This window comes from Lutra lutra, chromosome 11 (genome assembly GCF_902655055.1).
Source record: "Lutra lutra chromosome 11, mLutLut1.2, whole genome shotgun sequence".
In the NCBI taxonomy this organism is placed as follows: domain Eukaryota; kingdom Metazoa; phylum Chordata; class Mammalia; order Carnivora; family Mustelidae; genus Lutra; species Lutra lutra.
The window spans coordinates 5,215,783-5,243,433 of record NC_062288.1 but is presented as its reverse complement, the minus strand read 5'-3'; the positions used below and the strand labels follow the sequence as shown (position 1 = coordinate 5,243,433).

Genomic DNA, 27,651 nt, shown 5'->3' with positions numbered 1-27,651 from the left:
TCTCAAAAATCTTACAAATACCCCGTAATCTCAGGTGTGCCCTTTATACCGACAGTGACTTTTTACTGAATGCCTTCTCTGGGCTAGGCTTATTCCTGCTGCTTTATGTGACCCTCTTCAACCTGCAAATACTTATGAGGGTTGACTGCATTATCAAGAAGTTTTCTCCTAGCTGAAGGACCTAGAGCCAAGAAAGGGGGCATATCATGCCCAGAGCACGAGCTAACTAGAGGCAGGTGACCACAAATTCCACCAGCTCAGCCCTGACTCCTTGCTTGGGTTCGAGTGTCCAGAGGTTCTATCTTGCAATTTTCTTTACTTTAAAGACAATCCCATTTTGCAGAGATACCGGCAGCCCCAGCATCGTTGGGGATCGTCCTGGCATCTTTTGGCCCCTGGCGTCAAATCCCAATTCCCCCAGTTTTGCTGAAGAACACAGGCGACCATCCCTGTTTGCAGCCGGAAGCCCACCTTCCCAGCTGACCAGGCTGATTGTCTGCAGTCCGTGAGGCCCCAGACAGCACGGCTTGGTGACAGCCATGGGGCCAGAGCTGTGGGGGACACTGTGCCCCTCCGGGCTGTTGTCATAGCTTCTAGACGTCAGCACAGTGACAGGCGACAGAGTCAAATGGCAAATTATCCTCTGAGCTGGACGAACCTGCCCGGAAAACGGTCTCTTAATTGGGTTTGAAAGCTCTTGTGGAAGAAAAGCCAATTGCTCACTGCGTGTGGGGTGACACTTGAAACACTCAGAGGCGGAAAGGGCGGTTCTGGCCCCTGAGTCACTTGTCACCAGCATTTCCTCCTGCTTGCGTGGCAACCTTTGTCTGCTGCAGTGAAAGCTAAGATGTCATTATGCAGGCTCACTCTGGAACAGACGCCCTACTCCCCGCTCCCTGGCAAAGCTGGCCTTCCCACAAAGGGCCGAAAATCTGCCTGATTCCTGTTCTAGGGCTGAGCCTGTGGGCTGCTGGGGAGCCTCTGAGCTCTAGAGACTCCGATGAGAATTTCATTCCTTCCTTGGGCCATTGTATGTGTTCAATCACTTTCGGTTGCGTGAAGTGGTGCGGGAGGGGGGGGGGGGACTTATGTTTCAGCACCTGGACAGAGCCCAGAGGCAAACCCCAGAGCGAATCAGCATGGCCATTCAAAGCCTTTCATTAGTAAGTGGATCAGGGGAGAGCAGACCTTTGGGGGTCAAGGCCTCAGGCAGAGGGTGGAAGGTGGGGGGGGGCTGCAGTCCCATGTGGGTGTTGGGGGCAGAACAAGGCAGATAGATAATTCAGCACAGCACGGAGAAGCTGCGTCTTTCAGGAAGCTTCTCATGGTTCACTTCCAATGAGAAGGAATGAGCCAGTGGGTCCAGGACGCACACATTGCCGGGCTCAGGAGGAAGCCCAGGCCCCTGGAGTGGGAGGCCCAGTGCCTGCCCTCAGGGAGCTCGGATTCCCTGTGAGGCCCACCTAGCCTTGCCAGCCCTGTTTCTTTAACCACGTCTGGAAACCTTTCTTCTAACACCACTTCTACAAAGATGGCCTGAAGAAACGCAAAACCCACCTCACAGGCCAGATCAAGAGAGGATATCCTGTAGACTCGCGCCCATGCGCTTGAGCTTCAAAACTCTGAGTAAACCTAAATTATGTTCACACTTCACCCGTCTCCCGAAGGATATGCATTGACTTAAAAGAATGAGTGAAAGCATCGAAATGATAAAATGGAAGAGGAAATCAGGATCGATGAAGGGAAAGGAAGAGAAAACGTTAACAGGGGAGGGTGACCTAATGATTTTCTTGTATATTTCTCTGCAAAAACCCTAAAATCTTACAAATTTCTCATCCATGGCAAAAATCTACCTTCTTTTATTTCTTCCTTTCTAATGTTAATACTGTCCAGCCCCTGGGTTTCTTCTAGAATTTACTTAAGATGGTGGACATCACCAGTGGGAAAGGGGGACAAGGCTATACATGTGGGGACCCCCCCCCTCCTGGAAGGGCAGCTGGGGCTCACTTCTACCCCTGCCACTTGCTAGCTGCTCACTTGGACCAGGTTAGTTCCCTTCTTGCCGGGCACCCATTTCCTGCCTGATGATGACAGAATTTTTTTTTTTTAAAGATTTTATTTATTTGTCAGAGAGAGAGGAGAGCGAGCGAGCACAGGCAGACAGAATGGCAGGCAGAGGGAGAAGCAGGCTCGCCGCCAAATAAGGAGCCCGATGTGGGACTCGATCCCAGGATGCTGGGATCATGACCTGAGCCGAAGGCAGCTGCTTAACCAACTGAGCCACCCAGGCATCCCTGATGACAGAATTTAAAGACAGTTATTGTGCAAATGACATGGGAAGGCATGGCGGGTGCAGAAGCCAAGTCCTCTTTTACCCACTCCCAGCCGCACATGTGCGAAGGTTGTAGCGTTCTTTTTTGTTGTTGTCGTCATTGTTTTTAAAAAATTTATTAAAAAAAATTATTTATTTGACAGAGAGAGACAGCAAGAAAGGGAACAAGCAGGGGGAGTGGGAGAGGGAGAAGCAGGCTTCCTGCCGAGCAAGGAGCCTGATGTGGGGCTCGATCCCAGGACCCTGGGATCATGACCTGAGCCAAAGGCAGACATGCAGCAACTGAGCCCCCAAGTGCCCTGAAGACTGTAGCACTCCCTAGCGCTTTGCTAGAGTTAAGGTGTTGACATTAGTTGTGTGAGTCTGCTGACTGCGAGCTTCTGAGTCTCCCGGCAAATGCACCTCATTTTACAAACAAATGCAGATGTTTCTGTCCAAGTAGTGATGAGCACAGAGCTGGGCAGCGATGCTGGTCCTGCTCTCCTCCTCCAGGCCACACTGGGAGGACTCCCTGGGAAAAGGCATGCCAGGTGCCTTTGTAGATTTCTCTGCAAAACCTTGAAAGCTTATAAATCTCTCATACTCGACAAAAATCTACATTCTCTTATTTTTTTTTTCCTTTCTAATGTTAAACTATTCGGCTCCTGGATTTCTCCTAGGATTTACTTAAGATGTGGTGATCGTGAGCCATGGGAAAGGGGGACAAGGCTGTACATGTGGGGACCCCTGCCCTCTGCTTGGAAGGGCAGCACGTGCACCAAGCTAAGTGCCCAGAGGTGCTGGCTGAGGGGTTATGCAAAACAGTCAAAGCAATGCCAAAGGCCTCTGCCTATGGCTCAGGTCATGATGCCAGTGTCCTGGGATCAAGCCCCACGTCCTGCTCCCTGCTCAGCGGGGAGCCTGCTTCTCCCTCTCCCTCTGCTGCTGCTCCCCTGCTTGTGCTCCCTCTCTCTCTTTAGAGCGATTCTCTTAGAAGGAATCCTAACACTAAAATGGCAGTCCCAGGGGTTCCGATTTTTTTCTATGTGAAGGGGAATCAGTTTTGCGGCTTCACATTCATCTTTTAAGAAAAAGAGGGACACTAGGGATGCCTGGGTGGCTCAGTTGTTTAAGCGCCTGTCTTCGACTCAGTTCAGGATCCCTGGGTCCTGGGATTGAGTCCCACATCAGACTCCCTACTCAGTGGGGTGTCTGCTTCTCCCTCTGACTCTCCCCACCCCATGGTCCTCTCTTTCTCATTCTTTCTCAAATAAATAAATAAAAATCTTAAAAAAAAAAAGAAAAGAAAAAGAGGGACGCTAAAGACTCCTCACAGTTCTGATATTGATTCCTTCACTGCCCCTCAAAGCTCATTTCCACATTTTCTTCAATCCAGGGAAGTGCCAGTGAGGCCACGCTGATGGCCTTGCTGGCCGCTCGGACCAAGGTGGTACGCCGCCTCCAGGCCGCCTCCCCAGGGCTGACGCAGGGCGCCATCATGGAGAAGCTAGTGGCCTACTCATCGGATCAGGTGAGGGGTCAGTCGAGCATGTTGGCCCAAAACCCCATTGAGCCTCTATGATCAGAATCTTTATTTTGTGTCCAATCTGATCCAAACAAAACCATGCGACCTTCCCGACATTTCCACAGCAGCCGTGTTTGACGTGGGTGTTTGGTGTTCTGTCAGTGTGGACAGGAGGTCATGCAGGTCCAAGGGGGGGTTAACGCGCCAGGGTCACGGGGGAGCGCCCAGAAGACTTGGGATCCTGAGCCTCCTGTTGGCCATTGGGAGCCACAGAGAGATCCAGACCCCAGGACAGAGCTAGGTAGGAGACAGCGGTGGTGGGAGCCCCAAGGCAGAGAGGGGCGCCCTCAAAAGAGGGTAAGAACTGGCCTTCCTGGGGTCCTCGAGACACAGTGGATCCGCCGTCCCACAATGGTGCCCTGTCGTTGGCTTCCTTTCTGAGTGTGGCCCCAAAGCAACCCCAGGCCTCGTGGTGAGCGGAGCCCCCCGGATAGGAACCGGGTTTGCGCACTCTATTTCAGGGTGGGCTCTGCAAGCTCTCACTGTTTGCTCACTAATCTGAAAAGCGAGATTCCACAGGACCCAAGACAACAGCAGGAATGAGGTGCAGGGGAGTGGCAGGGGCCTGCCGCACAGGGAGCTCTCTGCAGAGCGGCGGGCTCACGGCCCCGTGCACGGCACGCACACGCATGCAAGACTCTAACTCTGCTGCCGTCTTTCCAGGCTCACTCGTCGGTGGAAAGAGCCGGATTAATTGGAAGCGTGAAACTAAAAGTGATCCCTTCGGATGGCAAGTTTGCCATGCGCGCTTCCGCCCTGCAGGAGGCCCTGGAGAGAGACAAGGCGGAGGGCCTGATCCCTTTCTTTGTAAGTCAACCAGGCATGTCGGGTATGGCCCCCGGGAGTCTCCAAGCCCCGCCTGGGCCTAGGCAGGGCCCTGAGTGCTTGTCCCAGGCGGCGTGTACTTGTGTGGCCAGCCGGCTCCTCCTTGAGGGAAGCTGGAGCAACACTCCATTCATTTCTCCCTCCACCCACCTAATCCCAGAAAGACGGAAGCAGATGCTCAGCCCAGAGCATCCTAAGAAGCCAAGAGGTCTTGTTTCTGCTCCTGTCAAAAGTGACATCCTGCGATCGCCCCTTGACACACTGCCCACCCCCCACCCTCCCCGTGCCGTGGTAGGATGTTCTGTCCTGAGGCGTGAAGGATGGACCCGTGCACCAAATTAAAAATAAAACCCAGAAGGCCTTGCCACCTAGATCAGGATTCTGAGTGGACACTAAGACACGTCGTCGGCAAGGGATGTGTTGCAAACAAGCAGTGACTCGTTATCGGTAAAATATCGAACTAGCAAACAGCACCAGGTTTCTGCCCATCTGTGCACAGACAGGCATTTTCCAGGGAGGGAAGAGATACTTGGTGTTACAACTTAGAGCAGCTGGACATGGGAGTTGTCGTCCTGGATGTGGCCATGGCCACGTCCAATGCCTGGGGCTGATGCGTCGCATGTCATGACAATTAAGAATGACCTTGGCACTAGCCTCATGGTGTTCAGCCTGGCTGGGCCGCACGCCAGACGTACCCAGTGGTGTTGAAAATACATTGATGCCCAGGCCCTGCCCCAGCAACTTTCACCAGAATTTCTGGGGAGGGAGCCAGGCGTTAGAAGCTTTTCACAGCAAGGGTGCCTAGGTGGTTCTGTTGGTTACCTGCCTGACTCTTTTTTTTTTTTTTTTTTTTTTGAGATAGAGAGAGAGCACAAGTCGGGGAACAGCAGAAGGAAAGGGAAAGGGAGAGGGAGAAACAGTCTTCCCACCGAGCAAAGAGCCTGCTGTGGGGCTCAATATGGGGCTCCATGTGGGGCTCGATCCCAGGAACCTGAGATCGTGACCTGAGCTGAAGGCAGATGCTCAACCATCTGAGCCACTCAGGCGCCCCGTGAGCATCCAACTCTTGATTTTGGCTCAGGTCATGATCTCAGGGTCATGGGATCGAGCCTGGGTTGGGCTCCGCAGTGGGTGAGGGGTCTGCTTCAAATTCTCTCTCCCTCTGCCCAGCCCCCTTCTAAAATAAAAAATAAACCTTAAAAAGAAATGGAAGCTCTACATGGCACTTCAAGATGCCCATATCCCTCCCGGACCTTTCTAGGTATCCGAGTATTTCCCAGCTGTTAGAGCAATCTAGGTTTGGTAGACTTTTACGTCTACTTAGAGACTTTTATAGACTTTTATATTACTCCTGTCCACTGTTTTTTTTTTTTTTAATTTAAAGTTTAATCTTTGAGACAAACTTTTTTCCCTCCAAAAGAATTGTTTCTGTCTGTTCAGATAAACTAGACCTCGTTGAAAATCTAACTTGTGACTGGGGAGGGCATGGAGGGTATAATTTGATACAAAATTGGATCATGATTTATGGAGTTGCTGGGGGAAGCAGGAGCATCACCAAATAATTACCCTGTAGAAGGATCAAGAAGATTCAGATGTAGCTCATAGGAGAAGCTGATGCTCAAGGCAGGTATCCGGTTGTGATCAAGGCTGGGCCAGAGTCACCGTAGTCACCCTGTCCTGCTTCATTTCCCTGTGTTGCACGACAGCCGTATTTATTGGTACGTTTGTTTCTTGCCTCCTTCTTCCCGCCAGCCTGCAAGCTATGTGAAGGGATCGTCTGTGTAATCAGCTCGTTATCCCAGCTCCTGGAACCTGCCCGACACTTAGCAGACGCTCCACAAGTATTTGTCAAATAAAGAAAGATTTGGAAGGAAGGACATTCTAGTTAGAAAGAAAGACTACCTTTAAAATTCCCCTGTACAATTTCAGGAGAGTTTGAAAGGATTCTGTTTAAATGAGATAAATATTTTTGAACCCATACTGTCAATCTTCTAAGACTCATTAGACTACCCCGCCTAGGGAAAAATAAATATAATAAAACCCACTCTTGCAGATTTGAAGAATGAAAGCAATGGGATAGACCACATGAAATGATGGAAGGATTTCATTTCATAAAAACTTCAAAACTCTTGGGACACCTGGGGGACTCCGTCGGTTATGGGCCTGCCTTCGGCTCAGGCTGTGATCTCAGGGTCTTGGGGTTGAGTCCCGCATCCATCTCCTTGCTCAGCAGGGAGTCTGCTACTCCCTCTGCCTGCTGCTCCCCTTGCTTGTGCTCTCCCCCTCTCTCTGTCAAATAAATAAGTAAAATCTCTTAAAACCCCCCCGAAAACTCATAAACAAAATAGAAAAGGAAAATGCTGGCAGGAAACAGAATATATAATATAAAGTAAATCTCAAAAGAAGGTTCACATCTCAATAAGCAAAAAGGCGACATCCCAGTGGGAAAACAGACAAAGTACAAAAACAGTTAGTTCCCCATTCCATCCCAAGAAAGCGAGAACGCAAAATCCATTTCCATCTTCTAATAACCAAAGCTGTGTGGATCGGCTCTTGACAGAGGCAAGGGATCATCTCAGCTGTGGGTGTAGACATGCCCACGGGCTTCTTTTGTGTCTGGCGGGGTTTATTTCACATGCTTTGAAGTTTTAGTAGTCAGTGGTGCCGGGATACATTGTTTCCTTTCCTGTCTACAGGTCTCTTCTCATACTCGTGTCTCTCGCGGGGGCAGCCAGTCTTTTTTGCTGGGTGGTTGTTGTTTTTTCATTTGTTTATAAATCCAACATGACATTTTTCTTGATTTTCTCCATTTACCTAAGGGAAATTTTGATACATTTCAATGAGCATTTGCAATCTTACTATTTATTTTCCATCTCACCGGCCTCTCATATGATGGTTTTTCTAGGGTTTCTTGTCTTAGACTATCAAATGTTTTATATTATTGTTTTATATGTTTATATGTTTTATATTATTCTGCTTTCTTCATTTTAGCTTACTAGCTTTATCTTATTATTATGCCTCCCCTCACCGTTTGTGTGGTTATTGTCATACATTTTAATTCTACATATATTTAAATCCCGTGAGATGGCATTATTCTATACAGCTGGTATTTACTTATATAAATCTCATATTTCTTTTTCCATTGATCTTTCTTTCCTGCATTTTCTTATTTTCATCTGGGATCATTTATTTTTCTGTCTGAAAAACTATCGTGAGAATTTCACATGTTGGTAAGTTGTCTCTGTTTTTGTTTTTCTGAAAATGTCTTTACTTTGCCTTCGCTTTTGAATGGTATTTTTGCTGGGTCTAGAGTTTCAGGGTAGATGGTTTTTTTCTTTTGGCAGAGGAAATACATAAGCCCATGGAACATGGGTTGTCAGCGTCACAGCGGCTTTTAGACACGTAGTGTGACAATGGAGCTTTTTCCCTCTGGCTGCTTGTACCTTTTGCTTTTTGTCTTTGTGTCTAGGCAGTTTTACTTGGAGGCAAATTGACTGTTTCTTTGTGCTGATTCTCACTGGGTTTCACAGAACTTCCAGAATGTATGATTTGTCATCTCTTTGGGGAAATCCTCAGTTTGGGGACGTTCTTTTTTTTTTTTTTTTTTTTTTTAAGATATATTTATTTATTTGAAAGAGGCCATGTGTGTGCACACATGCAAGCAAGGGGAGGGGCAGAGGGAGAGAGAATCTCAAGCAGACTCCCACTAAGTGTGGCGCCTGATGACGGGCTCCATGTCGTGACTCTGAGATAGTGACCTGAGCCAAAATCAAAAGTCAGACACTTAACTGACTGAGCCCCCCAGGTGCCCCACTTTGGGGAAATTCTTACCTATTGTGTTTCCAAATTTGCTTCTGCCCGTTCTTTCCCCCCATTCTGGGACTCTGAGCACATGTGTTCCATCTTCCCACTGAGTGCCGACCACCTCTCCTGCTGTCCTGCATATCTTCCAGCCATTCCTAAATCCCCACACTCTGACCTATTTACAATTTGCCGCTTCTTTGTTTCGTTATGTCCAGCTGATAAATGAATATGTCATGTTCTTAGTTTAAAATACTGAAACATTTTAAGTTATTATTTTGAACACTTGTAGATTAAAAAAAAACACCACAAAAAATAGTACATGGAGACCTCTTGTGCCCTTCACCCAGGTATCCCCCAGTTGCTGCAGCTTCCATAGTATATGGTGCAATAACAGAACTGGGACGCTGACATTGGGACCTCATGTCATTTGTCACATGTGTGGTTCACGTCACTCCCCACCCTGCAATCCTGACGCAGGACTTCTCCATCACCACAAAGTTCCCCCACCCACCTCCTGGCGCACACTCACGTCTTCCTCATCCTCTACCACCCTGACACCTGGAAACCACGATTCCGTTTTCTTTCTCTACACTGTCCCCATTCTGAGCATGTTCTATACACGCAGTCCATCACTTCACTCAGCACGGGAGACTCCCAGAGATCTACCCAAAGTGCTGCGTGTATCCAGCGTTGGCTCTTTCTATGGCTGCACTGCAGGAATTTGACGCCACAGTCTTTGTACCCCAGCCCGAGTAACTGTTTACCTACTGATGACATTACAGACATTTCCACGTTCGGGTTATTATAAATAAAGATTCCGAAACAACACAAATGAAAAATAAAGCTTCCCTGACCATTCACATACAGGTGTTTGGGTAAAACTATGTTTTCCTTTTTCTGGGATGAATTCCCAAGCACCCAACTGAGCATCATTCGCTAGCTGTATACTTACTTTTTCAAGAAGCTGTCAAACTGTTTCCAGAGTGGCTGAGCCAGTTTCCATTCTCACCAGCAAGACATGAGAAATTCAGGCTCTTTCCATCCCCCTCAGCATTCGGTACTCTCTCTATTTGTAAATGTTAGGTGTTTTGATAGGAGAGTAGAGATATCTTCATTTGCATTTCCCTGAGGACTAATGATGTCGAACTTCTTTCCATGGGTTTTTTGCCAGCCATATATCTTTGTCAGCGAAATGGGTCTTCATATCCTTTGCACATTTTTGGTTGGATGGATGGACTGATTTCTTTTAATTAATCAACTATTTGTAGTCGTTGTAGGTGTAAAGAGAAATGAGCAGACAGTACGGAGAGTTCCCAGATACTCCTCACCCCCTAGTTTCTCCTGTGATTGCCGTCTCCTGTTACTGTGATCCAGTTGTTATAATTAACACACCAGTACCAATATGTTATTATTCTGAAACTCCATCATTTACATTAGGGTTCACTCTTCATGCTGTTCTTTCAATGGGTTTTGACAAATGTCTAATGGCGCGCATATACCATTTCAACGTCATACCGAGTAACTTCCCTGATGTGAAAAAAACCTTGTAGTCTACCTAGTCATCCCTCCCTCTCTCCCATCCAACCTCTGGCAATGACTAATCTTTTTACTATCTCTATAGTTTTGTTTTTTTCCTAAAAGTCATAGAGTCATACAGTATGTAACCTTTTTGGATTGGCTTCTTTCACTCAGTGTTACACATTTAAGATTCATCTTTTTCTTTTAGGGTCATTATAGCTCTCTCTCTCTCTCTCTCTTTAAAAACTTACTTATTGATTTGAGAGAGAAAGAGCAGGGAATTGAGTAGAAGGAGAGAGAATATCCAAGCAGATCCCCACCGAGTGTGGAGCCTGATGCAGGGTTTGATGCTGTGACCCATGAGATCATGACCTGATGAAACCAAGTTAGACGCCTAACCAAGTAAGCCACCCAGGCTCCCCATAGCTCTCTGAAAAATAAAATAAAATAAGATATATATATATATATATATATATATATATATATATATATATATCACTGAATAGTATTCCATTGTCTGGATGTACCTATCTAAGGACATTAAGATGCACCCATTTCTGACATGGGATTTTCCTGCACCACTAAGCAATTAACTCAGTTCTGATACTGTCTACCTAGAAGCAGCATTAGACCCCACAGGTGAAGGGCTCAGTCCTACATGACTGTCCCACTTCAGTTGCTGGTTGTAACCCCAGGTCTTCACCCGACCAACTGCTGTACCTCAGAAATTTCAGGGAGTCCCATCCTTGGATTTGATGAATTTGTTAGAGCAGCTCACCAAACTCAGATACGCATTTGACTTGCTAAATTATGTGCTCCTTCATTAGAATGTAAGCCTTCTTTTACATTAGAATTTATATTTTAATTAAAGTTAAATATGTACCCAACCTCATAACAATAAGTTCTTTGTGTCTTATAACCACAATACAGAAAAACAGGGTCTAGGAAGATCTGATGCTCCTCACCTGAGATGTCTCCTTACCAAAGTCAAAGCTCTAATATCTCTTAGTGTTTTTTTCCTTCATCTTTGAGATGGAAATCCAAATATATGCACTAAATAATACAATGATGTAGACAGTTTTAGGGATGAGAGAGAGAGAGAGAGAGAGGGAGAGAGAGTGAATTTCATCCCTTCCTTCCATATTATTTTATAAAGTACACACTTTTGTGGGCTTCCCTCAGGAATCCTTAGAAAGTAAATTTTATTATCTTTATTTAAGTATTTTTTATAGAATGTAATATTGAAAACACATACATATTCATCACGTATTCATGCCTCTACACAAAGGAAAGACGATCAAAGCATGAGCTCATGATTCAGTGGTGGGATTTCAGAAGGCAGCAAAGAATTTCACGATGGCCACTGCTCTGTGCCTGTGAGTCAGCGAGAACTTTGAAATGAAGCATGATTGGCAGGCATTTCAGACTAGCCAAAGGCTTTGTCGGGACATTTTATATATGTTGTCAGGAGGCATCTACACTGACTACATTTTATGATCCTTGTAGTGGGCTTTCACGCAAATGGTGGACAAATTCGTGACTTAGCAGCAGGTGCCAGATACCTCCACTTGTTCTATTTCCAAACTTACTATGATGGGGTATGCAATGGTTACAGGTTCATTTGCTTAGCCATTCATTCACCTGGCAAACGTTTATTGAGCACCTGATGCATGCCAGGCCAGCGAGCCCTCCAGGATCTTATTGTTTAGACAGTCATGTCCAGCAGGTGCAGTGTGATCTATGGTACAGCAGTTCCCACGATGGGAATGTGAGCATCAGGGAAGAGTTGCCGCAGGAGCCACAATCTGGAAAGAGTAAGGGATGCATGCCGAGGAAGGGGGTAGCGGGGCTGTTTGGGCAAAGCTCTGTGGGGACAGAAACAGCAATGAGAAGGGATTGTATCCCAGGGACCTGAAGTGCTCAGAGGCTCAGAACTTGCTACAGCCATGAAGTTGGCAGGCGCACCATGATGTGATCCTAAGGCTTCTGACGCACAGGCCATGTTGTGCTGCTGCTCACAGAAGGGCAGGGAGAGAGCCAATGGGAAGTCTTAGAAGCTTCGAGAGTGCCTGGAGTGTAGGTGAATGGAGGGATGTAGGAGATGGAGGTCGTGAGGAGGAAGTCACGAAGGGACCAGCATGAGGAAGATGGGCTTCTTCCTGAGGGTAATTTGTGGTCAGGAAGGGAGTTTTAAATGGAAGAGAGACACAATATAGTTTGCATTTTCCAACACCCTGCTGGCAACCGAGGGGCACGGGTAGGGCTGTGAAGCCTGACACACAGAACTCAGTGGTTAAGCATGACTCTGGGGGTCTGTCCACTATAACACAGGCCAAAAACTGGGTGACAGTCTTCTTTGTGCACCAGTTCAACGTTACGCTATGAAAATAACAGGGCACACTTGAGTGCCGTCACTGGGGCGGTGGCGGGGTTGTTTGTGGATGTCCTTCTCACTGCTTGTCTTGTTGATCCTTCAACAGTGACCAGTGGTCATTAGCAATTAACCACCAACATTGGCAGGGATCATGACTTACCATAGAACATTCCTTATCTGAAAAATGGAGTTCCATTGAAATCAGGCTTGGCCCACAGGAGCGCCTTTGGGAGGTAAAAGCTATTCATTGCATGTGGTGGAAAAACATGATTAATGTTAATAATCACTGGCAGATGGTGAGGGTGGCGGACAGGTGCGTGGGAGGCAAGACAAGAAACAGGAAGTGAAACAGTCTCTGGCGATTGGTGGAGGATGATGATGGCAACGGTTATGGAAAGAAGGGACTGAGTTAAGAGGCATTCACGACGGAACTGATGGCCAACAAAACAGGAAGTGAGAGCAGAGCTCAGGAGCACTTCCTGAACTCTGATGGTCCCCCGTCCATCCCCGAGCTCAGAGATCCAGAGAGCCCAGAAACAGGAGCAGCAAGGTATGGGAGAGACAGGGCTGAGCTTATTCTTGCAGGAGATGAAGGTTTGCACGTCTAAATAGGGATGCCCCAAGACAGCTGAATTCACCTGGGAGGGGAGGTCTGATCCAGACACAGGTGTGGGTCCCATCTGAGTTTGGGTGGTCCTGACATCGCTAGGAAGGCACAGGCAGCCCCCCTGCAGACTGCTTGGGGGTCTGGGGAAGAGGCCCCAGGAGAGAACACCAACAGATGAAGTGTGTGGGGAGAGAGGAAGAGGAGGGGTGGTACAGGAGCCACACCAGAAAGCTGGGGCCACGCAGCCAGTAGGGACGCGTCCTGAAGTCTGGATGCCTTGCATGTTTTGCTAAGGGGAGGCAACTTGGGACTTCCGTAAGATTTTCTGGAGTGGCCAGGGGTGGAATTCGGATTCCACTGGGCTCCCATTGCAATGAGGAATGTGGGAATGGATTCATCTGTAGGTGGGAAAGGGGAGGAGAGGGCAGTAATGCTGGCTGGGCAGAAATGAGCCCAAAGTGTGTCCACGTGCTCAGTAAAGATGGACAGGTGCAAATGTTGCAGAGAAGACCCCCTCACCATCAGGGGGAACAAATCACACTTTTGTATGGGAAGACTGGGCACCCAATGGACATGCCGCTATTGGAATGTTGCCCTAGAGGCCAAGATTGCAACAAATGTTTGAGGGCACGTGCGGCATTCTGACAGAAGCCACAGGCATGGGCCAGTCCTGTGTGTCAGAGTCCAGGGAAGGCTGAGAGTTCATGCATGTGTGTGCACCGGCCGTTAAACCTGTGAGGACGCAGTCTTTCCTCGTGGGATGGTTCCTGGTGGGAAGACACGGGTTTCCAGGTCTTTGCACTATTTGGTGAGCACTGTGCACACACATGGAGCAGAGGGTGTGATTAGCACTCTGCAGGATCCGTGAAGGCTTTGGCTAAGGGATAATGCGTAAGCTGTGTCCCAGAGGATACACAGGCAGCGCTCATGGGCTCAGAGACTTTCTGGTTGAAGAACAGAGTACGACAAAGGTACAGAGACAGGAGAGGTCACAGGAGGTTCAAGGACATGCAATGGGTTTTTTACCTCACATGGGTCCCTCAGCCAGGGTCCTCTGAAGCTAGAGAGAGAGAGGCCAGGCCATACCTAGGAGGGCAGCAGCTTGACCTGGGACATACTTCCTACCTGCTCTGATGAAACTATGTATCTAGTGGTTATAGTTCTGCCTAACACCAAATGCCTAATTCCGAGTCACGAACCCATAGCCTCCATTGTCCTCATAAAGGAGTTGCAGGCATCTCAAAACCCAGACCCTCTGCAGAAAGCGAAGGACCCATTTGCCAAGTTTGAACCAGGAAACGTGAATCTCGGCCCCTCCCCAGACATGCATGGGGTTGTAACAGTCCCTCTCTCTTCCCCGCGGTGGCTTGCCGCCCCGAGAGCCGACCTAATAGGCTCAGGCCACAGACAGAGGGCAGTGCCCGAGAGGTGCTTATCAGAGCCGTGGCAAGGAAGGCAGGAGGGGCAGCTCTGCCTTCAGAAGGGGAGGAAGGGGACCTGGGTCTGGACGGCAGATGCGCTGCAGGCTCTCAGGGACAGGGCGCCGGCACCTTCCCCCCGTCTCTCTCCCTGCACAAATGTGATTAGGGCCCTGCAGCGCTGCCCAAATCAGGTTAGTGTCAGCGAGCGGAGCCGGGGTAATCAGACCCTGCATCGAGCAGGTGCTGGGCTTGAAAGCGGCTTCTGAGAATTAGAACAAGCCGGCTGCAGCCATCTAGAATGCAGCACGCAGGGCCCACCCCGCCCCGCCAGCCGGGCACGTCCTTGCTGCCAGCCCGGTCCCCACCGCCTGCCCACGCGCTGGGTCAGCTAGCAGGGCCACAGCCCGGCCCAGGGCCCTGGGTTCTTTCTTCAACTGGCAAGACAAGAGATCATCACACTGGGGTTCACATGATGGTCTGCCCCCCCGCCCCTGCCTCTCGTGTCTCCTTGACCCACCTGCAGGGTCTCACCAGGGTCAGCTGCAAAGTCTGACCCAAGGGCTGTTGGGGCGGCTGAACAGAGTCTGCGAAGCCCCAGGCTGGGCACGGTTGGTGCTCAGAGCACACATCACCCACTCTGCTCTCCACTGAGCTTCACCCAGGACAAAACAGGCAGGACTTTTGTTTTTACAGAAATGCTCCATGCTCCATGCTCGGTAGGCAAACATTGAGAGTGTATTTTTGTTATGAAATCCAAAAAGCTCATCCTAAGAGACAAGCCGTATTAATATTTGGCAAACATCATTGTAGACACTCTCCCGTGCACACGTCCATAGATAGAAGGTAATTTTAACAAGGGATATTTAATATACGCGTCGTCTTTAAAACATAAGTTATTGCCTTTATTTTGATGAGAACTGGAGGAAAATCAGGGAGGGAATTGAAGAAATTGCTGAATAAAAGGTCATTCCTAAGAAGTTCTTAAAATGGACACAATAAATTAAAAGCCAATATTAAGATGGTTGATATATATATCCTTTTTTTGCTATTCTTTTAATGAAATAGGCAAAGCATCAGGAAGAAATTGCAAATACCAGAGATAAATCGCATACTCTCTTGGAGTCCTACTAAGTGAGTCATCTTGTTGGAATGAAGCAATGTGGAGGTTGATGAGTTTGACGATGGGGAGGCACGCAGGGCGGTGGGGGCCAGGGGCGGAGAGCACTGGGGACGCCGAGGTCTGGAGCATCTGGACCTGGTGGGACCATGCAGGCTGGGCGTTTGTGCTGTAAGCAGGAAAACAGAAGCCCAGCTAACTGCTGGCGTGACAGGCTCCAGCCCAGGGGTTTAAGCCCCAAGGGCTGTGTGACGGCAGTGTGGGTGTATTCATCATCATTTCTGTTTCCTGAATCTCTGTTTTCTGTATGGGTGACATCTTGGCGGCCTCACTGACCCTGGAGGGACCGCTCCTCCCAGGACCAGACGATTCCTAAAGATGGTAAAGGACCATCTTTCCCCAAACCAGCCAATCCAGAGTCCACACCCCAAACTGCCTCCACCATGGGGCTGCTACACTCCAGGCAAATAGCTCCTGCCTTCCTCACCCCAGAGCCAGGGACACTAGGGACAGTCCCCATGCGTCCCAAAGCCCATTGCAATTATTCCAACCAGCCAACCCTCAGCCTGCTTGTCCTGCCTCACCTGCTGCTTCCCATGGAAGCCCCAGGAAAGGCTCTGGTCCTGGCTGCCCCCTCTCCCTCCACCTCCTGACTGGTGCTGGCGCTTCCCCGTGTGGCCCCCCGTGTGGCACAGCAGGTCCCCTCCCCTCCCAGGGGCCATAAAACAAGCTGTCTTTCCGATGGCAGAAGCACTCAATCTGGTGACTTTGCTGTACCTGAATAATCGCAAAAAAAAAAAAAAAAAAAAAAGTAAATAAGTAAATAAATAAAAATAGTAAAAAAATTAAGGATGGTAAAAATAATGGCAAAATGTAGTAAAAAATAGTAACCAAATAAAATGTCAACAAAATAGTAAAAAATAATAAAAATAGTAAACAATAGTAAAAAATAGAAAAAATTTAAAAAGTAAAAAATAAAATAGTAAAAAAAACCCAAAAGAGTAATTTCAAGCACTGTGCTCCTGTTCCCTGGGGACCCAACTTCCCTGGTCACACCCCATTGCTGTAGGGGGTCCCGCCAGAGTCTGGCCAGGATCTGCTTTGGAATCACTCCCTGACACTGGGCAGGGGACAACTCTGGTCCCTAGGCAGCTGCTTTCTGGCCCCGGTGACTGTGTGAGCAGAGAGCCAGGGCTTGTCAGCTGAGCCCTGCACGGGCCAGGCAGGATGTCACCCTGGCGAGAGCTATGACTTTGTCTGAGAGGCACCCTGGGGTCTCAGGGCAAACGCAGGTGGTCCTCCCTCCAGGCTCTCGAGTTTACTAGATGGCGTGGGTCCCTGACCTCTTCCTCTTCGTCTTTATTCTCAGGGCTCCGAGAGCTGCCGGGGTCCTCGTGGAGGAGGAAAATTCACGCTCTTGTCACGTTGAGGGAGAAATGTCATCACCCAAGGGCACTGGCACCGTAATTCAGTTAGGCTCTTCAGTTTTATAAACATAACACGCTTTCGGGTCACCTGGACAGAGTCTGAATTCAGCAAATGGGTCTCAGCACCCATTCCACGTGGGGCCAAGTGCACATTCCTAGCAACACGATGTGGAGCTTGGTTTCAGCAGCTTCGCGGGTCCAGCGAGGAGGCAGCCCCGTGTGTGGGCGCCCATGTAATCGCTGCCCTTAGAGCACCAGCGGGCCCGGAAATCCCGGCCATTCCTCCCGCTTGTGTGACCAAGTGTGCTCAACGCTGTCTAGAAACGCACCTTTTAAACACCGTTTCCCGTGTCCCTAGGGCTCTCTCATGAGTCTACTTGGAGCAGATCTCCATCTCCGGAGGACTGAAGTTCCCTTGGGAGCTATGCTGAGGGCAGGAAAGGGCAGTAGATGAGAGCTAGGGAGCCAGACTCCTGGTCAAAATCCTGGGGGCTCGGAGTTGCCCCCAAGGCTTTCCAGGAGTGACATGTCATGGCGGGGGGGGGGGGTTCTGCTCTGAACTATGGACGCACACAAAAAGGAGAGCTCCACACCTCCTTTGCACAGAAGCAAGGATACTCTGTAACTGTAGTTAGCATATATGCATCTGTCAGTAAATCTGAGCTGGGGGACGCCATCCAGGGGTCAAGGGCATCCTCCCTGCCCCGTCGGCACATGGGGAGTCAGTCTTGCACGTGGGCTGTTTCCAACCTCACAGCCTGGTGTCCTGTGGGCAGATGGTTCTCCCGACCTGTCGTAAAGCTGCCATGCAGAGACGGCAGGTGCACCCCCAGGCTCAGGTCTCCGGCCAGCGGACGCTGATCGAGCACCAGCTCCGAGGCTCTGGGCCCGTCCGGGGGCAGCCGTAATGCTTGCTTACGTTACAACAGTGACCAAAACATGGTGGCTTACTTAATAGGGGTCTGCTTTTTACTCCCCAGGTGGTGGCTACGTTGGGGACCACGTCCTGCTGCTCGTTTGACAATCTCCTAGAAGTTGGTCCTATCTGTAAGTATCTGATCGGATTTTCTTCTGGAAAACTTTCTTGATATACGAAGACTTTAGTGGACCTTCTTCCTTGGGCTCTCCTTCTTCTACTACTAACAACAGGATTCAGGGTCATATTACAATATCATAATACACGTAGATAGTATAAAGCACAATGTAATGGGATGGGCATATAATAGTAACTTCACATTCTGCTGCTTTGCTAGATGCGTCCTCTATTTGCAATGGCATAAATCTCATTAGCTTGAAATCTACATACCCAGAAATGCAGCCTAATTGCACCAGCGCTGAGCTTGCCTCAGCCAACACGCTATTGGTAAGAAGCAACTCTTGCGTGCCGTGCAGCGTGGCCACAATCCTCCAGGGCTCCATTGTCCCCCCTACCTGCCCCGAGAGAACAAAATCAAACTCTTCGGGAAGCCCCATGGAGCTCGTGTTTCTATAGGACCTGATGGTTACCCATCTTTGAACGGAGCCCAGTGTGTCTTTGTCAGCCTTTCTGGAATGACTGAATGCAGTTAAGCAAATTACCTTACGCGATTAAGCAGATCCAAACCCAAACCTTGGATTTCTCCGGAGAAGGACCAGCTTGCTGGGCCTTTTGGGGCCGCACTCCCCTCCCGCCTCCGTCACGGCACATGGGTAGCCTTCCGGGGGGATGCGGAGTCAGAGAATCCCGAAGGGGAATGTGAGTAAGGACTGTGCTTCTGAAGTTGCCACCTCAGCCCACAGCTCTGACACCCAGCGGGTCCGGGAAGGGTTTCTGTGACAGAGACCTTCTCTCGGGCAGAGATGTGTCTTAATGACCCCCTGCCCCTGTCCTCGGGGCATAGGGCACCCACTGCCCTAGGACCACAGGGCTGGTCATCAGGGTGCTCTGGGGTCCCATGGAGATGGTTCAGGCCCCAGACCGCATCCCTGTGGCTTGTGCTAGACAGCACACCACCCATGGGCAGCGGCCCCCCAGCCCCGTGTGCATCACCCCCACCTCTCCTAATGGGGATCCACCTGTGCCCATGCTCGAGCAGCAGGGTGGGGCTCGGCTTGGTCACAGCACCCCCTGCAGCAGCCCAAGCTGGCCCCTTCAAGCTGTGGGCCCTCCCGTTCCAAGCTTCGCGTCCCCACCTTAAGGCACAATAGTTGAACGTCAGTCCTTCCCTCACAGGGCTCTTTAGAGGTGAGTTCAGGCACAAAAATCATGGAGACCCAGGGTGGAGGCAGGCATGCCAGGGACCGGCTGTGCCCAGGAGCTGTGGGCATGGATGTGCCTGTTCGCACCGGTTTCCCTGCAGCATGTGAGAGGAGCTGGCTGAGGGCAGTGATACAGAGCCCGAGGCTGGGATGAGGGACACATGGGGAGGTTCAGGCCGGCGGTTTGCCCACTACAAACACTGCTGTGCCCAGCCAAGCCACTGGGCGCCCCTTTGACTCAGATGTTAGGCTGGGAACTGGAAGTCCTTGACGGTGACTGGCTGATGTCACGTCCAGGGCTCTCAGATTTACAGGGCCAGATCTCATCGGCAGGGCAGAGCCCTGGCTGTCCAGCCAGCTGATGGCCCAGGGGAGGCAGTCGGTATTCACAGAGCCCCAGGGAGTGGGTCAGCCAGCCCAGGCTGTCCAGCGTCCTGGAGCTCCCTCTGCTCCCCAGATCCCGGAGCCGTGGGAATAGTGAGCTCCGTGATGGTCACCAAATACGCAGCATTCACACAGGGCTGCTCTGGGATTCCGAGAGGACTCCGTTCTCTGCTATGGTTGGAATAAACTGTTAAAACGATACGGTCAGTTTTTCATCCACTGTGATTTGACAAAGACGGTATATGCCAGAAGACCATTTTCTCCAGACTGCTGCTTCAGGAAAGACACTTTTTTCTTGGATCTTTTTAAAATGACTCGCCAGAGAGAGACTTGGTCTCACTTGGTCCGCTTGGATGAATCAGTGGAGGCTTCCAGCCGGTTTTCTTGGGGAGAGGATGAAATGCAGAAAGCAGGTAGTTGAAGGCGACAGGAGGGAGGTGCGACAGTGGGGAGTGGAGGACGGGGTCCCGGGGAGTGTGGAAGGGTAGCAGGGTGCACAGGGTAGTGAAAGCCCCACCCAGCGGCACTGGGATGGTGGGGGGCTGCCCCTCACGACACAGGAAGAATAGAGGGACCCCAGTCCCTCAAAGACTGCCCTCCCTTCCAACACCTTCCAAAACCACCCTCAGGTTCAGTAATCTGCCAGGAAGACTCACAGAACTCCCTGAAGTCACCTAGGTGTGCTGTACTGCGGGGAGCAGAGGCATGGGGCAGAATGTGGGAAGGGACCAAACTCTTGTCTTCTCCCTTGAGGTTGTGCACAGCTAGGTCCCCTCCCAATTATGGTGACAACACACAGAGAGTGGGAGCCCCTGTCCCCTGCCACAGAACCTCACCGAGCCTGTAGCCCAGAGTTCGACTGGAACTGTCACATGACCCTCACCTGGCTGACCTGTAGTCTCCAGCTCCTCAGGGGAGGTGCAGCTAATACCTTCCATCCCTAGCTCCTGCAGAAGTCCAAGCGAATATGGCCCAAAGCTACCATCATATATCCTGCTGATGCACCTTCTGGGGGCCAAAGATCCAGGCAGGAAAGGACTCCTATGAGGCAGAGCACTCCAGGGGCTAGAGGTCACCTCCCTGGAGCCAAGGGCAAAGGTCAGAGCTCTTCTGGAGTAAAGTTATGAACCCACAGCTCACCTTCCCCTGGTGCACCTCATTCCCTTCCCTCCTTAGCACCCCCATCCCTGTCTTTCCTTCCCGTTGCCCCTCTCCGGGTTTCCCACACATTCCGGGGTGGGTTGTGGTTTTTGCTGTTAGCAAACATTCCTCTCACAAGGATGATGGCTGAGGGAGGGAAAGAGCCCCGTCGGCTGCTTCTGGAACCTGTTTCCCTTCCTCCTGCCTTCATGGCCCGTGTCCTTCCTGACCCATCTGCCTGTGCAGGCCCCGGGGTCCTGCGTTGCCTCACCCCTGCCCTCGACAGTTCTAAACCGGACAGAGACAATGGAGTCTCAAACTCCACGCGTGTGCCTTGAACAGAAAACAGAAAAGGAAGTGCCCTGACTGGTGGTCCGAGGGTGGCCACACGGCCCCATGGAGAGCACAGCCTGGATCTGCGGCTGATGCCTGTCCTTGGAGAGCCCCGGAGGCTTCTGTGATGCACAGAACCCTCGGCGCCCAGCAGGAGAGCCCTCCAGCAGGAGGAACATGGACTGTGGCCAGCGTGGGTGAGCTGCTGTCTCGAAGCAGAAATCCCACGTCGTCAGGAGGCTCCATGCTCTGGCCGCATCCACCCTGAGATGCCCACACACACCCTCAACCCCTCCGCCCGAAACACGCTTTGGGGTGCTCACAAGCCAACCACATCGGGACCCTCCGAGGCCGTATCGAATGTGCCGGGGGAAGGCATCTGGTCTGGATCCAACCGAGGGCTTTGATCCCTCCCGTCAGAAGCTCAAAGAGAATCAAAGCTTTGAAACGCCTCTTAGAGCTGTTATGAGCAGGGCTCAGAACGACTCTCCACTCCTCACGGCATGGTGCAGGGTTAGCGAGCGTCACCCACGGAAAGGTGAACCTTGCATCCGTTTTGCCGTCACACATGCACATGCCTGGGGCTGAGTGAACCCTCCAGGCGCTGCCCTGGCCCAGTTCGGGCAGGACAGGACAACTGCTCCCCATCAGAACACCCCCAACCTTCCATGGTTATGGATTTCGTGACGGGCTTTAAGTGCCCAGCACACAGGAGGGACCCAACACGGTACTCGCGTGTATGTGTCACCGGCCTCGGGCCTGGCGTCACGATAAGAGGCTACGGGTGTCATCTGGTCTCTCCCCGAGGTCCCAGGTGCTATGTTTGTGTCCGTTTGCCTGCGAGGGAGAATGAGCTTGAAGGGGCACAAGGCCGTACAGCTGCGGGGTGGCTGGAGGCAGGAGTAGAACCCAGAGAGTCTCAGTCAACGAAGCTCATTTAATCAGACACTTTCGCCTGCGAGGAAGACGTGGTCCCTTCCAGCTAGGCGATTCTGGCAAGGCTGGAAAACACAACTCATGTTCACGAAGGAGCCTGGGATGATTGCAGGTAGCAGAGAACCAAAAAATATGCTTCGTGTAGAGATGGACACAGTGGGGGGGTGCAGATAGAGGTCGCTGGGGCTGTGCACCCCGCCATTCCCCAAGGGGCTTGTAGGATGGGTTAGCCAGGAAGATTGGGAGGAAATTCCCTGTGGGTGAGATGGGAGAAGGCCGAGAAAGGGGTGTAACTGGAATGAGTTTGTGTGAGGGGCCCCGAGGGATCGCCCACACTGGCCCCTTCCAGCGTGAGCATCGACCTTCACGTCAAGCAGGGAAGCTGATCCCAGTTTCCTCATCTTCCTCGCCATCCCTGAGCACCTGCTCTCTGCTAGTGCTGTCTGGGGCCAGCTCAGGACCTCTGCCCTCAGCTTCCTTGTATTAGACCCCGGGGAGCCTGTTAGGGCCCAGAACCAGGCCAGCAAATGCATTGATAGACTGTATACAGTGAGAACCCTGGCTGGGCTGGGGTGGTCCTCAGGGCATCCCCTGGGAAGCTCACCAGCCGCCTCTGGCTTTCAGGTAACGAGGAGAACATGTGGCTACACATTGATGCTGCGTACGCGGGCAGCTCCTTCATCTGCCCTGAGTTCCGGCATCTTCTGAATGGAGTAGAGGTGGGTGTGCTCTTTATCTTTAATAAGATCATTTAAAAAATTTTTTTAAGATGCATTTATTTATTTTAGTGGGGAAGGGCAGAGGCAGAGGGAGAGAGAATCCACAAGCAGACTCTGTGCTGAACGTGCAGTCTGATGGGGCTGGATCTCACTGCCCTGGGATCATGATCCGAGCCAAAAACCAAGATTCAGCCGCGTAACCCCCTGAGTCACCCAGGCACCCCTCTCTTTACTAGGGTCCCTCTTTGAAAGTGTCATGTCATCAGTGACTTCTCCTTACAAGGCTGTGACACACCATTTGTTTTAGCAACTTACTTCCAATCACATTCTGTGATTATCAGAAATCAGATTTCCTTATAAGGGGGGTTGAGAATCTGCCCAGTCATACGATTCACCTTCTGGAAATTATACCTGGCACTCTTTCTCCCTCTGCACAAATTCTGGGCAGGCTTCTCACGGTAGGATACATTTTAGCTTCTGCAACCGTGGGGGAAATATTTAGGAAGAAAATAAAATCTTAATGCCCTTCAGCTCAAGAGGTCAGGGATAAAAGCAACCTGCAATTTTCTTCGATCTCGCTCAGGATGACAGCGTGGTCTGACCAGGCCCCTGAGCGTGGTTTATTAGTTTAACAGATACTGAATGAGCAGCCACAGATGCATTTAAACACCCTACACCGCTTTCGGAATTTGGAAACCGTGGCCTGTGATGCCCACGGAAACGCCTGCTGCTTTTGAGAAATAGTCATCAAAACTATTAACCCAATACTCTGCTTCTCCACGGGGCTGCCAGGGTGATGGGGTGCAGACTTAATGCAGAGAGATGACATTATGGGGGTGCCCTGACGTGCCAGTTCAGGCTCAAGCAGGATGTTCCTCCAGCCAGGAACTCCACTGCAGACACAACAAAAGGTCCAGAGAGACAGACTGCAGGGAGACCAAGGGAAGGAGACAGTGAGAGGAGCCTCGGTTCTGGCTTTATGCTCTTAGGCAAGGGTTTCATGAGACCCCGGGCCACACACCATGCAGGGACTAAGGGCGCAATCCTTGGCATTAAGCAACTGTTTGGATGCCAGCTCTACCCGGGAACTAGCCGTGTCCCTCTGGGTAGGTTAGTGGCGTCTGTACACTTTGGAAAGTGGATTTAGTAATGATCTTTCCTTGGAGGGGTTGCTGTAAGTACCCAGAGTTAATCATGCTTAAAGTGCTTAAAAACAACGTCAGGCCCACGGTGAGTCCCCCTGCGTGAGTTGGATCCTTTTATTATCTTTCACCACGGCTGCCAGGCCTGTCCCGGGGAACCTCTCTCCGCTCTCCTGTTATGCCGCCAATTAATTTTCTAATTGCTAGTTTGGATCCTCATCATGTCGCAACACCAGAAAAGTGAGTGTCGAGTATAGAACACAAATATTCCCATCTCGGGAAAGAGTTACCCCCCCTCCCCAGTTGCTGATGAATGAAATAGCATTCGGTCCGTGTCTCCATCGTGTCCCTGGATGTATGAATCCTCCCTCACTCGCTGATTACTTATGGATCCCCGAACATGCCCCAGACCTCAGCTCAGGGCTGGGGAGAGGCTGGTAAGTGCGGCTTCCAAAGGCGCCGGTCAGCAGGAGGCAGGGGGCTGTGGTGGCGTGTGAGAAGTTCTGCTGAGCACGCTGACACCCTGCTCCGTGCCGCTCATTGCCAGGAGCTGGGTTTGTGGGTGTTATGAAAAGTTAATCTCTATACCATATGAATAAGTCCTATTACAGAAGTGATGCTCCTGACTGGGAAGGTCTGTCTCAGCGCCTTGGGGACGGAGGGCAAAGCCTTCGGCGGGGATCTGTGAGCCTGCCCCCAGCATCTGGTCTGTCCAAGCATCAGGTTAAGGATTGCGCAATCTTTCCCCACCACTGCTCTCCTCCTCCCTGTGATCCCAGGACCTGGGATCAGCTTTCACGAGGGCTGGGGTGACGAACCGTCTTGCCCCCCGCAGCGCCGGGCCCTGGAGCACGATGGTATCAGCAGCAGACGGGATTTTCATGCCCGGCGCTGAGTCATTTCCGTGTCTCCCGCATTGTTACTTGCGGGGCGAGGGCCTGGCTGCTCAGCTGGGGAGATAAGGCGGCCGTAATTTCCTGCCGTGTCCCCAGCCCGGAGATAAGAACTCCTCTCTGTGCCAGCAGGACGAGCACACAGTGGTTGGGTAATGAAGGAGGATTAAACAGACCAGCCCCCCCACCCCCAGGGAGCTAATAAAATTCTCGGCAAACAAAGCTCTTTCACATTTTGTCTCCGTTTATCGACAAATGAAACGCATTGTCATTTCCCGTCTCTTTCTCAAAGTCGCTTTTATGGAAACGTGGAAGGAAATGAATCTGCTCCCCCAGAGCGGGTTGACGCGCGAGGTCGCGGTCAGCCGAGCAGATGTCTCCCTGGTGGCAGGGGCTCCCATCCCGGGCTGTACCCGTGGGCCTCCAGCTGGCCCCGGCCCCAGCTCAGCATCCCAAGGATAAAGCTGGGCATGCATTTTGAAGAATGCAAGATAGCACGATTTGGGATAGCCCCATGAAAATGCCCAGTGCCCTCCTCAGATGGTCTCTGTTGTTGAAATCCGATTTTCTGCTTGGAAATAGGGCAGCCCCGAAAATCAATGAGTCAACGCCCGTTGTTGGCCGTTGCTACACATTGTCTTCCAGGAATTGTCTTCCATTACTGATAGGCGTGCAATGAACTTGGATATAATCTTTAAAAATAAAGAAGGAAATATTTAGGTATGTGGGAAGATTTATTGATGACTGCATTAGCATTAGTAAAAGAACCAACCAATTAAATAAAAATTGGGGAGATCCCAGTTTTAGGTATGACATTTTCACCCTCCCTTTGCTTAGGATGAAACATGTATTCTGAGAAATTTGCTAGTTCGTGAGTTTTGAGGGAGGGGCAGGCAGAAAGTATTTAGTAGGCCAGATCAGTACAATTTCCTGCATGGTATCTATGGATTTAAATTAGGATTATTCCAAAGAGTCTAGTAGTTTGAAAGGTAGATACATGTTATATGACTCTAGACTATGCAAATTTGAAAGTGTATGACCTGAAATATGGATGACATCTCATTTCACGAGGCAAGGTAGAACTGGGAATTTTCCCAATTAAAAATGAGTAGGGACTCATGTGGCTTCAGAGCACCCCCAGACCCATGAGCTGTGTCGCTATTGCTGCTGGGAGCGGGTGTCTCCTCATGGAGGGAACAGCAGCCCTCCTCGTTTTCTCTTGGGGTTGCCCTTGGATTGGGCATTGGGGTTCTGCCTGTTTTGAATTATCCAAGGTCCTCAAAATACATCCTCTTGCTTCAAATGTGATAGCCCTATACCAAGTCAGGATTAACACAGAAATAAAAGGGAGTGGTAATGGGAAGTTTCGAGATTAGCACATTCCAGTCCCTCATTTATAAATTCTCATAGACTCATCCCACCGAGGACCCTCGGCCAGACAGTGGGAACGCTAAGGAACAGAATCTGGGACTCTAAGTCCACAGCCTATGCTCTTTTCATCGTAAAAAGAATGGAATTCTTCAGTTTACTCTTCAGATGAACTTTCTGGACGTCTCCTGGGTGCCTGGCATTGCATCCCAAGGACGGCCAGTGGGCCAGATGGCCTTCATGCTCAACATCTGTGGGGTGACCCTCTGTAGCCTCCTCCAGCCTGACTCAGCAGGTCCCACTCCTCCCCCAAAGCAGCGAGCCTGGTCACCGCTACCCTATGCTCGTTTTCACATTGCATCCTGACGACGGCTCGCTGGCAGATGGTCCCCCTTCACCACGAGTTGCTGGGAGTCAGTGGCCGTCACTGTGGTCCCTGGGACCACCACCCGACTGGCTTACCACCTACAAATCTTAATAACCACACATCAGCAACGGTCCCGGCACAGCCTTCGAACCAGAGCGTGTATTCCATGTCAGGACCTGGGCTGAGGGGTTCGTGGCTGTGATGATACCACGATTTCCCCATAAAGCAGCCATTCCCATTCTGGTCCACACGGAGTAAGCTGTTGAGCTGCCATCAAACCCTCCTTGCTCTGTGCTTCAGCCCAGAATCAGTTCTGTTACCAGCTCCATGCGTTCATGAGCTCTGATGTGTTCTTCCCCCTTGAAAATGGGTACAGAGCGGTGCAGAGGCCAGGTGGCCGCCCAAGCCAGTTCCAGAGCCCGGACCTTCCCAGCTGCCCTTGCGTCCCCAAGCCCCACGGCCTCAGTGACTTCCCCTCTCATGGCCTTACACGCATGAAACAAAATGGTTAATCACTGGGTGTAGAGTCTTGTTTTATAACTAGACATTCGTAACCGAAACGTCTTCTTGTCGTTACTATGCCTTGGCAGTTTGCAGACTCGTTTAACTTCAATCCTCACAAATGGCTGTTGGTGAATTTCGACTGCTCGGCGATGTGGTGAGTCTCCCCGTTGGCTAGATGCCCATGACCTTGTGTCCACTGCGCTTGACAAAAGTGGCTTTCTGGGGAGGGAGCCCGGGAGTGGGGGATGACATCACTGGAGGAAGGCGCACCTCCCTTGTGCCCCGCTTGCCTCCCTTCTCATCCATGGCCACGATCCTTGCTAAATCTTGCCCTGGTGGAAAGCTGTTGACCAGAGCACGGGATTGCAACACGGCAGCCACGGAACAAAGGTCCCTTGAGGAAGCTCGGTAGCTGGCTCTCGCTAGCGTTAACGAAAAGAACGCAAGGAAATCGCAGGGCATATTTCTAAGTCGGTGGCTTCTGTGTTTCCATTCTTAGATGCTGAACGACTCTAAGCCTCGGGGCTTAAAAGCATTTGCCCAGGGAAATTAAGAGTATTCCTGTTTCCCATGAAGTTCCTGAAAATTGTTAATAACAGAGCTGTAACCGTGTTGGTTGTATTTAGAGCAAGAAAAAG

At 50.6% G+C, this 27,651-nt stretch overlaps 1 protein-coding gene across 3 annotated transcripts in view; it reads left to right on the top strand.

The window, feature by feature from the left end:
- DDC (dopa decarboxylase) overlaps positions 1–27,651 on the top strand; it is a 79,557-nt gene that overhangs the window by 28,747 nt on the left and 23,159 nt on the right. For all 3 annotated transcript variants that reach the window (XM_047695312.1, XM_047695311.1, XM_047695309.1), the window contains 5 exons: positions 3,708–3,842; positions 4,560–4,703; positions 17,970–18,036; positions 22,645–22,739; positions 27,100–27,167. In XM_047695312.1, the coding sequence (XP_047551268.1) occupies positions 3,708–3,842; positions 4,560–4,703; positions 17,970–18,036; positions 22,645–22,739; positions 27,100–27,167 (509 nt within the window). The remainder of the gene's footprint in view (positions 1–3,707; positions 3,843–4,559; positions 4,704–17,969; positions 18,037–22,644; positions 22,740–27,099; positions 27,168–27,651) is intronic.